The 13,794-nt window shown below is 28.2% G+C and overlaps 1 protein-coding gene across 2 annotated transcripts in view; it reads left to right on the top strand.

The window, feature by feature from the left end:
* Positions 1-13,794, top strand: part of LOC101237034 (protein FAN) — a 109,429-nt gene that overhangs the window by 10,443 nt on the left and 85,192 nt on the right. For both annotated transcript variants that reach the window (XM_065820028.1, XM_065820027.1), the window contains one exon: positions 10,423-10,521. In XM_065820028.1, the coding sequence (XP_065676100.1) occupies positions 10,423-10,521 (99 nt within the window). The remainder of the gene's footprint in view (positions 1-10,422; positions 10,522-13,794) is intronic.

Here is a 13,794-nt window from a genome sequence, read left to right as displayed (position 1 = left end):
CTCTCTGAGCTGATGTCTTTTCTCTCTCTGCTGATAAATGCGCCTCTTAAATAACTTTCTGTATTAAGGAATGAATGGAAGCTTTTATTCTTTCTTGTCAGTTCCAAGTCAAGCCTCATTCTACTTCATGGTTTTCATCTTCTTGTGCAGCTGTTTATCTATTTGTCATTTTTTTAAAAATCTTTTTCAAAGTAACAACTTTCTTGAGAACAAATGGCTATTTATTAGACACTCACATCACTCTAGCCCATTGTTAGACACTCACATCACTCTAGCTTCTGTTGCTAAAGTCATATCTTTAATAAACCCTTTTATGGCTTTTAGTCCACCAGGGCTTTGGAGCCGAGGTCTGAAAATTGACTGTGGCTCCAGGCTCCGACTCCATTAGAATTTTGAGCTCCAGCTCCAGTGCAGATCCAGAGCTGCTCTGCAAAATCAAATCAAAAATTTTTTTAATTGTACTAATCAAAATCTTGATTCACCCATAAAAATAAAATATTGTCTAAAATATTTGGCTTGAGTAAAGTACATTGATTCCTCGATATAAACTTAAGTGCAGAAAATAGCCTCACTACCCTTGCTTGTGGGACAGGCATAAAAGTGACTACTCTGCATGTTTCTTGTATTCTTTTTGGGTATTCTTTAATTCTTTCATAAGCTGACTTTACTTTTAAACGTCCCATTTCTTCCATTACCCTACAATCATCCATAAAATTTGTATTAAAAGTATTTTTATCATTAAAACTTATTTTGGTCACACTTCTCCTTTTTTCTTTTTTATCAAGCTCTTTTTTAAACTCATCCTCTTCTTAATCGAAATTAAATTCACTTAAAACTAAAGGAAGTGTTGTATATGGATCAGCAGTATATGTTATTACTTAACTCTCTATTATACTTTTGACATCTGTTTTATAAATTTTTTCTGCTTCTGTTTTTAGGCCTTATTTTCCTTGTATTATTTGGTTTTCTTCCAACAGTATTCTATATCTAGCATCAATATAAACTGCAGCTAGAAATATATTATTATCAAAAAGTTTTTTTTTGTCGTTTCTGCATTGATTTTAAAATGTCTTCCGTAATTATTCCTTGATTCTTCTCTAGGTCAGATTTCAATTTCAACCATTCCTTTAGGAATTCTCCTGGAGTGGTGTTAATTTCTTGAAGTTTAACTGTCACATCATACGGCTATTTAAAAAAGTCGCGAAGATGACTAGACTTATCCCATATATCAGGGCGTAGAAAGAATATCTGATCAACTGCAGCTAATCGCTAACACAGTGGACACAAAAGTAATAGTTGTTCAATCATCTGGAATGTTGAACCTCAGCGTGTCTTATTATCCAAAATTGGAACAACCTTGTATTGCTTCCTTGCTAATGATATTGTATGTGAATTTCTCTGTATTGTATTGGATTCAACAATTTTATATTCTGATAGATGTGATCTTTCCAAATGCCGTTTCATATTGTAAACTTTTGATTTTTTTATTTGCATGCCACATGAAATTACTTTATCATTTATTTCTTCTGTAATCTTGCATGTAGCAAATTTTGTAGTTTTATCAATTGAAAAACACTTATCTAGAAACCTCTCAGGATTATTTGAGTTTGAAGCCATTTTTATTAAAAATTATAGATAACAAAATAAATGACAATTAACCATTATATAGCACTATAATTAACTTGCATTAATAATAAATAAAATACTTTATTATAAATAATTGAAATTATTATAAATATTATTATAAATATTTAAATTATTATAAATAATTAAAAAACTTAATTATTCATTAATTATTTTTTGTTCTATTTTTGATTAACTAGATAAAATTAACACAAAACGTTATGGCAACTCACACAAACATAAATAAACAATTAAAAAGGCTTTTTATATTTTCAAATAAAAATAAAAACAAAAAACTATTAACATTTTTTTTAAGATAATAGAAATAAGAAAAAAATAGAATAAACAAAAATAATATCAAAATCTTAAAAAGACCTTTTTAAAATCTTTTTATAATTTTATTTGGAACTCCCATGTTTAAATCTTTTTTTGAAATGTTTTACTAATTAAAAATGTTAAAACAAATCATGTGACTTAACACATGGATAAAGTTCAGGGCTCGAATTAAGCGTATCGTGATCGCGAATCGCGATTACTTTTCGCACCTTCGCGAATAGTTTTTTCTTAAAATTTGTTTTCTCTCGATTTTCTTTTTTTCGTGATTATTCTTTTTTTATTTTAGAAGATTGATACTCTATTCGCGAATATTTAGTGTTCTTTTACAGTATAAAACTGCAGTGACTTCTGTAACGATAATTTTTTTTTTAAAGCGGAGCATAAAGTAAAAGAAAGAAAAATAAAAGATTTAGAAAATCAATTAGCAAAAATGTTCAAATGCAGGAAAAAGATCGATTGTTTAAGGAAGGAAAAATTTATAAAAAACAAACGGGTAAATACCTATTCGAATCAAGAAATAAAAGATTTTGATTGAAAAAAGAAATAAAAGTTAATTGATTGAAAAGTCACTTTCGTAACTCGAATTCTCAAGGGCTTTATTCCGATTTAGCTCATTCATTATGAACAAATTTAATGATATTTTTATAAGTTTATTTTGCAAAGAATAGGCAATATAGACTCTAAATAGTTATTAAAAAAATACTTTAAAATTTGTTAGTACACTTGCTAATTTTAAATTAATAACAATAAATGGATTAATATCAACAGTTAAAAAGTGGGAAAAACATTTTAATTGCGAGTTAGAATACGATTTAAATGGAAATAAAGTTATAAGATTAAGATGCAGTTTATGTAAACAATTTGAAAAACGGATAAGTCAAACAAAATTGTTTTCCATAACCTGGATCAAACCAGGAACTCAATAAAAAAAGATTCACTAACATCGCACTTAAGCAGTGCGCAACATAAAGAGGCCACGCGAATTCATCAACAAACAACATTAGGTTCAGTTTCATTATCTAACCATGTTATTCATAATACTCCAATCAGGAGTGGTTTACGTAAAATGGCCGTAAAAGACGCTGACTCGTTATGGAAAAAGTTTAATATTGCGTATTACTTGGCAAAATGAGAGCGTCTATTCACAGATTATCCTTATTTGATTGCATTAGAAAAGAAGAATAAGGTTACAAATGTAGGAAATTCTTATGGCACTGACCGTGCAGCTGCAATATTTACAGATAACATTGGCACCGTAATTAAAAACAAATTAACTGAATGTTTAAAAAATTGTAGATTTTACTGTGTTCTCTGTGATGGAGGCACAGATTCAGCTGTATCCGAACAGGAATTGATTTACATTCTTTATTTAAAAGACAGAATTCCGAAAGTAGAATTCTTATCTATTGAAACGGCAGAGAATTCTAATGCTGTTGGCCTGAAAAAATGTATAACAGGCGCTTTTACAAGAGTTGGTATTACCAATTCTTATAAACATCAATTGGATGAAATCTTGATGGAGCTAATATTAATCTAGGAGCTTATACTGGTTTAGGCGCATTAGTAAAGGAAGGTTCTCCTTGGCTGGAAGTTGTACACTGTTTTAACCATCGACTTGAACTTGCTTTAAAAGATGCGTTTGAAAATTTATCTACCTTCAAAACTGTTGACAAACTACTTTTACAACTTTATCACTTGTATCAAAAGTCACCAAAGTGCTACGGAGAACTACAAGGATTAGCCGAAGCTTGGGGTAATAGCGTTCCGAAACCAACAAAAGCATGCGGAACTCGGTGGATTGATCACAAGTATAAAGCAATGAAAATTGCTTTAGAAAATTATGGTGTGTTTATGACACATATTGAATCATTGGCTATAACAGACTTCCAGGTAGCAAAGAGAGCAGAGTTATAGGGTTTTTTAAAGCGATGGAAAAATGCGTCTGTGCTCATTCATTTATCAATATATCTTGATGTTTTATCTCCCCTTCGGCATCTGAGTTCAAGTTTTCAGAACAATATTCATGATCCAGTAAAAGCTGTAAGAAGAGTTCAAGAATTTACATGGAAAATGGTCAAGCTGTAAATTCTTCTAGAAAATTCGCTAGGCAATTTGCTTGATGATACAAGTGTTATGACCCATTATCAAAAACTGTCTAAAGATATTGAGACAATTGATTCAAAGCAATGTTATCAAAATATTGCACTTTCTCAATATTCCAAAGTTAATAGCCATGTTCTTGACCAGTACAAGCTAATTATTGCAAATATTACCATATGTATGGAAGGCCGTTTTCAATCTCTCCAAAAATCACCATCGTTTATACATTTGGTAGCTTTACTTGATGTTTATAACTGGCCATTAAATGTAAATAATGGAACTTTTGGCGATAAAGCTATTGGTAAAGTTGTTGAACATTTTTCTGAATTTTTAATTGGTGTAGGATGTGATTTGAATAATAACTTCATGAGTGGATCATTTTAAAAGCATATATGTTTCCCATCATAAGTAACAATCAAAATGAGTATTATTTAAAAATTTGGGAAATTGTTTTTTCCAAATCAAATTTGGTCAAAGAATGCCGAAATATTCTTGATATTTTTGAACTATTTTTAATTTGTCCTTTTACAAATGCGAAAGTAGAACGAATGTTTTCATGTATGAATCGCGTAAAAAATGACTGGAGAAGTTGTCTTAGATGAGATCTCTTAGAATATCTACTTCGGATAAGTGAAGAAGGTCCTGAGATTGACAAATTTGAACCTGATACTGCTATGGACCTATGATATAATGATAAAGTTAGACGATTGTCAGCAAATTTTTATCTATATACGGAAAAAAGAAAAAGAAAGTCAGGAAAAACAGACATTGATCTAGCGACAGTTACAATATCGGATTTGGAACAAAGTGAAAGCGAGGAAGAAAATTTAATATTCTAAGCATTAAACTAGTGAAATGATTACAAAACGATCAAAATATTTACGATTACGATCTAATACTTTTTCTATTAGCAATCAAAAAAAGTATTAGATTGTAAAAGATTCTATTATTTAGGCACATTTTTTTCTTTCGCTTTATTTTATTGAATGAAAAAAGTGAACGCTAACTTTTATTAAAAAATAATTTGAATGAAAAAGCAATAGATAGAAATATCATGGGAATTTGATAAGGTTACTTAGATAAGAAAACTTACTTAATAAGAATTTAATTATCATTCTTGTTTGTGATTGTGCGGGTTTTCGTTTTTTTTTTAAATAATTTTTTTTACTGTTAAAAATTTATAGAAAATTAAATACTCTAGTTGTTTTAAGCAGTTTAAAATATGTAAATAAAATAGAAAATGAAATAATTAATTAAAAGAAGATTATATCAAGTTCATTGATTTTACAAAAATACAGCCGTTAGATTTAATGCAATATAATAATAGTAATAATGTAAATTATAACTAAAGCTACTTTACAGCCGCTGAACATAAATGTTATGACATCTTATGCAAAAATGAGACTTATTATATATGTTATTATAAATAAGTTAAAATAAATAATGCCCCCTCCCCTCCGGCGGGAGTGGAGGAGGGGTTATGAGCAACAAAAAAATTGCAATTAGATTTTTTTACGTTAATTCGAGCCCTGAAGTATATTTTTGTTAACCAATCATTGACATTGTTTTGAAGTATTGTTTTAAAGTAAATTATCATACTCAACAATATGAACCACATGACTTATTACACAAAATAATTAAATTAAAATTTAATTCTCAATGAAAAATTAAATTCTTGATAATAATTAAATAAAAATTAAATTCTCAAAAAAAAACTTACGATTTTTGGAAAGTTAATTAAAAATATTTTATAAGCTAATTTTTTATATTAGCTAATATTTTATAAGTATAATTTTTTTATGTATACATATATATATGCATACATATATATATGTATATACATGTATATATATGTTTAATATCAATATTAAAATATTTTAAAACATTTAATATTATAATAATTGCTAGTTTACTTTTTTGTTTTTTTATAAAGCATATGATGAAATGCTATATTTAGAAATTATAAATATTTTAATTAGCTTAATTGTTTAAATTCTTTGAAAAAAAATCTTTTATAAAATAATAGCTTTGATATTCTCAAAAGACTCTGAGCAAGCTCCACTCTTTGAATTTTGATATTTCAAAATATCAAAGGGTGGAGCTTGCTCGGAGCTGAATAAGCCAACAAAAAATATTTTAGCTCCAGCTCACCTTCATGTAAAATCACAAGCTCGGGATAGCTCCAGCTCTGGAGCTGCGTCAAAGCCCTGTGAACTTTTCAGTTCTTCTGTCAACCGTTTCTTTGCTCTATAACTCTATTTTTTTTTTCTTCTAGTAACTCCCAACTTAATAGTGGTTGCTTGCAGCCTTGTTGGGAATCCAAATAAAAAAAATAAAAAATAAAAACAAGCTATATATGATACAGTATCCTAAAAAACAAATACTTTCTCCCACTCCTCCTTTGTATATAAATTAATTTTCGCGTCACGGTAAGGAAGGAGGCATGAACTTCCTTGTTAAATGCACTTCCACGGTGCTCTTTGACAAGACTGTTAGGTCTTCTTGGGGCACTTAAATAACAAAAAAATAAATAAAAACAATAATAATAAGTTAAAGCCAAAGTTATTTACCTAATTTTCATTAGAGCTAGTAAGGTGTCAGGACAGTTTTTTTTATTTATGAACTTTGCCAGGTAGTAAGAAAAAAAGAATTTTTCTATAAATTTTGTTAGGTAGTAAGAAAAAAGGTTTACAAAGTTAAAAGTATATATATTAAAAAAATACACACAAAAAAATTTTCCTTACTGATTGATGCTCAATCAACATGCAAATTTTTAACTATAAATCAATATAAATGATTTTTTACAACATTTTATTTAACTTGCTTTCTTGTCGGTTTGTTTATTAATTTTTTTTTTTTTGGTGTCTGCGCAAAACAAACACGAGATCATTAAAACAAACAATGAACAACTAACTTTTAGCATTTTAGTTTAGTATAAATAAATTAATGCGGTAGTGGTGTTGTGGTAGTGCGCTCGCTTCATAAGCGAGAGGTTCCGAGTTCGATTCTTACCACGTCCTTGTTATTACCGCCCTCAACTTGTTTGTCTGCACAGCAGCCTTGTTTGTCAAGGTTCGTGTTTCGGAGTTATAGAGTTGAGAGAGGGTTATGACCACAAGTAGCCTCCTCATCTGTAGTGGCCTTCTCGGCCTTGGGAAGGTGAATTATAAAAAAAAAAAAAAAAAAAAAATTGAATCTGTTGAATAATAAAAAAGAAATATATAAAAAAAACTTTTTAAAAACAACATTTTAAAAATGAACTAAAAAGTGAAAAATAAAAAATATAAAAAAAAACTTTTTTAAAAACAACATTTTAAAAATGGAATAAAAAGTAAAAAATAAACTATTTTACCCATGAACTTTGTGTATGTACACAACCTAAAGTATCCATTAAAGTCAATGACTAAAAATGTTGGGCAACTAAGTACAACTTGTTCCTTATTGGTGCCCAACACTTTTAGTCATTAACTTTAATGGATATTTTAGGTTGTGTTCTTGGTTCCCATAAAATAGTTTATTTTTTACTTTTTAGTCCATTTTTAAAACATTATTTTTAAAAAGTGTTTTTTATTTATTCTTTTTTATATAATAGTAATCGCTGCAAAATTAAATTATATTATTATTATTATTATTATTATTATTATATTCATAATTTTTATTATTGTTATTTTTATTACTATTACTATTTGTTTAATTTTTTAAAAATAAGTTTATTTTATTTTTGTATATATATATATATATATATATATATATATTTTTTTTTTTTGTTACTGCTGCAATAGTCATTTTTCCCTTTATTTTTCTATTCTTTAAATGCCACAGATTTTGTTGACTTTTAAACAAAAATTTCAATATAATGAGTGCTCAAATATTTTCAAATTTAAATAAAATTATAATGCAATATCTATGCAAATTAAAATTTTTTTTCTATAATTCTTCTGAGTTTCAAAAAGAATTTGAAAGCAGTCTTTTCAAAATATAAAATAAAAGCGTTCTCAAGTTTGCCAAAATATGTAGTTAAACCATGTCTTGTACTTATTCAATTTTATTTTGTAATTACAAGGTGCATAATTCTGTGTGCAAAAGAAAAGAGAGATGAATCATGAAATGTCACTTTACAGCAGAAGCAATATAAAATTGTTGCATTAATTTTACATTAAGCCTTGTATAATGATTCATTATGCAAGGCTCGAATTAAAAATCAAGGAAAAAGGTTTAAACTTTAAGGATCCTCTCAAAAAATTCATTCAATGAATGTAGGACATTCATTGAATGAATTTTTTGAGAGGATACTTAAAGTTTAAACCTTTTTCTTTGATTTTTAATAATATTTTTAGTTGAATTCCATTTATAACTCATTTTCAACATTTTCTGACTCATCTCCTTTTTCCTTTTGCACACAGAATTATTTTTTGACCCCCCTAGTGTCCTATTATAAATGACTGTAATTCAGTTGTTAGTTAATATCTTTTATTAATTTTTTCACGAAATCTTTAGAACAATGTTACTGATCAGTAGTGAGTTATTGCACCATTTTTACTAGAACATTCCAAAATTCTGGCGCGAAAACGTTCAATAATTGAATAGCATTCTTCCTGGGTGATGGAAGCCTATTCTTTTGAACTCTTGTGATGAGTTTTTGGCGGTTTTGGGGTCTGGAATATTTAAAAAAGCTGTTCTGAAGCCTTTGCCCATATATGCTCTATGGAATTAAGGTCTGGTGAATTTCCTAGCCAATCAGTCCAGACATTGTTAAACTTTATTGTTAAACCTATTGATGACATCCAAAATAGTATATCTTGCATTAAAACAGCATATGTATGCTATTGGTCATAATCTTTAAATAGAGTAAAAACAATTGAGCATGTAACCGAGTGGAAATGTATTAAAGCTGGAGTCATTCAAGGTTCTTGGACCTATTTTATTTATATTATTCATACATGATATGAATGATTTATTTACCTGAAACAAATCTACAAAAATACGCTGATGATATATTAACTTACATCATCTATGACAAAGATGCAAAAAATCTACCTCAATCTATTGTGGATAGCGTAGCGAATGGGGCTACTGTTAATGGCATGAAACTCAATTATTTAAAGTGCAAAACATTATTGATAGAGAGTGGTCACCCTAATCAAGTTGCAATTCCTCCACCAATTCTTTTAAACTGTAAACTCAAATCAGTTGATTGCTACAAGCACCTAGGAATCCTAATAAATAAAAATCTTAACTAGGATGATCAATGGATAAAAGTTTATAATACTATTAAGTCAGTACCCTACTTACTAAATTGCCTTAAAAAGATTGGTCACACTCAGTTAAACCTACTTTAAATTTATAGATTCTACGCGCTCTGCACATTCTGTATAGCGCCCTATATACTCTTGTCTTGCAGTATTGCAGCAAAAAAAGAGCTTCAACTATTCTACAAACAATCGTATTGTACAAACAATCATATTCTACAAACAAAAGTATTGCAGCAAAAAAAGAGCTTCAACTATTCTACAAACAATCACTCAAAGTTATCGAGATCGATGCCTTTTACTCACACCAATTCAGTATCTGTCACTATATAGATGCGCTTATTGGTAAAACAAATATAAAATTACTTTTATATGTTTTACCAATAAAAATCTAATCTAACCCAACACATGTAATAATCTCAAACTACATGCAGAAACCCTAACAGAATATTATATTAAACCAATACTGCTAACACTGCATTGTATCAAAAAACGATTATTCAGAAGTATTTACGTATACTTTGAGATAGTATCAAAAATCTATACCTTCGTAATTAATTCACTGTCGGTACATCTCCCACTTATCATTTTTTTAACCCAAGAGAATATTACTCCAGATACATTATGAAGAAAAAATTGTATAATTCATTTATATGCTATGCAATTTTAGATAAATGCTTATAATATAAAATAAATAAATAATACAACCAGTTGTTGTAATGCAAAATATGAGGGGGATCAGAAATTAATTGTACACCCTGTTACATAATAATAATACTATATTGCCAATATATAATTCTTACCTATATTAATACATCTTAAAACATATAATTTAAAATATTTTTATTAAAAAAATTTTTTTATAAAATATATATTTATAAAAAAGTTTAAATCAATTACAATAATACAAAATAACAATGTAAATATGGCATATGAAAAAGAAACTCAAATCCTACATAATCAATAATTTTTCAAAATTATCTAAAAAATGTTATTTAACCAATCTTAATATTATTAAATTTAATTAGCTGTTTTCATTTTAATTGGTTTCTAAAACAAAAGTGATTAACACTGCCTACATTAGTGGTAAATAATTATTTGTTTTTATTTACAGATTTAATCTCCTTCTACTTGAACCAGCAGAAATTTATTTTGAAGATTTTAGTGCTTACTATTATTCTTCAAAATTTACAGAAGATGAAGCAAACCAAAAGTTTGTTAAATTTTTTTTTTACTTTTATCACCTATATATATATATATATATATATATATATATATATATATATATATATATATATATATATATATATATATATATATATATATATATATATATATATATATATATATATATATATATTATATATATATATATATATATATATATATATATATATATATATATATATATATATATATATATATATATATATATATATATATATATATATATATATATATATATATACAGCGGTGGCCAAGAATTAAAGACCACTCTTTTTTTTTTCAAAATTTATTTTTAACTTTAGTATAATTTTATTTTGGAAAAAGGTATCAAAAAAAGAAAAACATTTTTAGAAAGAATTTTTATTGTATTTTATATTTATTATAAAAGAATTTATAATTTTTTTACAAAATAATGTTAAAAAATTAAAAAACTGACTAGTAAAAAATATAAATGGGAAAAAAAACTGGACAAAATTTTAAGACCAGTTTCAAAAATATTTCAAAAAGCAATAAAAAAATAATTTAGAAACGTGTTGTTCCTCCATTTGTTTTCAAGCACTCTTGTACTCGTTCTGGTATTGAATTCATTAAAGTTTTGATTATTTCATCAGGCACATTTTTCAAATGACGAGAGATAGAAGATTTCAAATCTTCCAAATTGTAAAGTTGTTCTTTACCAAGGCTGTGATCAAGTCACGACCATAAATTCTCTATTGGATTCAAGTCTGGACTATTGGCAGGCCATAAAAGAACTTGAATTTTATTAGAATTGAACCAATCGCTAACAACATGAGTTTTATGACACGGCGCATTATCTTGCTGGAAAATAAATCCATCTTGCAACTGCCATAAATCAATGCTAGGAATAAGCGAGTTTTCCAAAATTTCGATATACCTTTCTTTGTTGAGTCTACTATCGAATAAATGAAAAACGCCAACTCCACAGGCACTCATACAGGCCCAAATGCCTATTGAACCACTGCCTTGTTTTTTTCGTTTCAAAATGCATGATTCATCGAACCGTTCGCTTGGAAGTCTACTCAGTATTACGCGACCTTTTCTGTTGTCTACCTCAACGTTCATTTCATCACTAAAGACCACATGGCTCCACTGATCTGTTGACTAATTTTTATGTAGTTTGCACCACTCTTTCCTGGCAAACTTTTGTTTTTTATTTAAGCGTGGTTTTTTGCCGCAGCACGCCATAAATAATTTAAATTGTGGAGGACCCTTTGCACAGCTCTAGGGCTTGCTTTCAGACCATTTGACAGTGTCCATTTCGTAGACAAGTCTGTAGATGATGCTTGTCTGTTTTCTTTCATTAATCTCACTAACGAGCGAACATGACGGTCATTTGAAATTTTATTGCGTCCAGTCCTATGACGATCATTAATTGAGCGGGTCTCTTTGTATCGTTGAATTATGTTAATAATGCAAGAGTGAGACCTTCCGAGCTTTTCTGCTATTTGTCTGATGCTATAGTCTTCTTCTTTTAATACAAGAGCCGCGTATCTGTCTTTTTCTTCGATCTTTGCATGCATTTTTGCAATATTTTTATATCCTTATTGTAATTCTAAAAATCAATGTTTATTTGATATCGAAACTCAGGTTTCGACATTTTATTTTATAGCCAGGCGCGTGGTGGCCCCAGAGGCTATGCGGGATTCCCGCATGGGCTTTTCACTTTTTTATCTAAATATGGGCCTTTTGGCAAATTTTAATTTTTTCTACATTTTAAAGAAATTCTACAATCATTTACAATATTTCTGTTTGCACAAATTAAATTTTATCAATCACTTGATTTAAACTCTTCAACTTTGAGCGCAATTATATTAGTATTTTGCATAATAATAATATTTCTCTGAAAACAAAGTAGATGTTTTAAAACGTATTATGATATTTTTTTCATAAGAAAAATTACGAATAATAGTTAATAATAAATGGTTTTTAACGATCGTAATGTTGACAAATTAAATTTAAGAAAGTCCGCAGACCCAACAATAATAATAGCTATTGTTATTGTTGGACTTAAATTAACTTAATTTAAAATTGAACCCCAAACATTTTTCTTTAATGATTTAAATGCAATACAATTACTATATATCAGTTGTATTGCATTTTAATTCATTTAAAATGTTTTGGTGTTAAATTTTAAATAATGTTTTATATAAATAAGAATCAAACTCATGTTTTGCATTTTTGTAACGTTTCGAAACAGATATAAACTTGTTTTATAATAAATAAAGTTTTTTATTTTTATACAGTTTATATTATTGTATGTAAATAAAGAAATCACTCCGTAATATCCTGTCCTCAGACAGATTAAAAAAAAGAATACATATTTAAATATATGTTAAAAAAACTCTCTGAGTAGAAGGCAGCGTCGTTCATGGCTTTCTGCTGCAAGTATATTAATTATCTCATTTAAAGGGATTTCTCTGTCAATATATTACCGAATATTAAAGAACGTATTTCTTGAAATGTCGATCTCGGAAATAGCTGTTTCATACGGATATTATTATCTTGCAATATGAATCAACATATCTCCAGAAGTGGTCAAATTTTTTTCCAGCTTCTAATTTCAACAGGGTTGCAGAGATTAATTAATTCATGCTGAAATAATTATGCTTTTAAGAACAAAATGGTTTCGGTCTACAACTGTTTTAATGCCTTGGTCTAGAAGATGATGAGTGGATTTTCCTGCTTTAGAGATAAAGAATGTGTCTAATGCTGCATAGTGGGCAACTGATAGGTCATGTCTGTTAATGTTGTGTAGATGGTGTGATCTTCCGGTTGGGTCTAACGGACATCCAGTCACAAAAATATTGTTAAAGCTTTGTTGAATTGGATAGGTACAAGTTATAAAACTTATTTAAAGCTTGGTTGAATTGGATGTGTACAAGTTATAAAACTTACCTCTTGTCCCGTTGCTGGCCTTTGGTAAAGTTTAATTGAATCATCTATGTTATACAATGTTTGGAGGGATTGAATACTAATATGGTCCGATGTTTTCGAGATTGAAAAGTCAACTGGATTACTGAGACTAGAAACCTCGTCTGTAATTGCTTCCAAGGTATCATTGAAATCAGATGGTATAGGAGTAGTTGATGAAGATGCAAAGAATCCAGGGAGAGTTTTTTGTCCCGATTGCAATATCTTAAACTCAGCTTGGAATTTTTCTTTCTTCTTTTCCCATCCGGACTTCTACTTTTTATATTTTTCTGGAAAAAAAATTTTCGAAATGATAAATCACATACTA

The sequence above is a fragment of the Hydra vulgaris genome, chromosome 15, assembly GCF_038396675.1.
Source record: "Hydra vulgaris chromosome 15, alternate assembly HydraT2T_AEP".
Lineage (NCBI taxonomy): Eukaryota > Metazoa > Cnidaria > Hydrozoa > Anthoathecata > Hydridae > Hydra > Hydra vulgaris.
The sequence above is the reverse complement of the archived record's forward strand: the minus strand, read 5'-3'. Positions and strand labels throughout refer to the sequence as shown.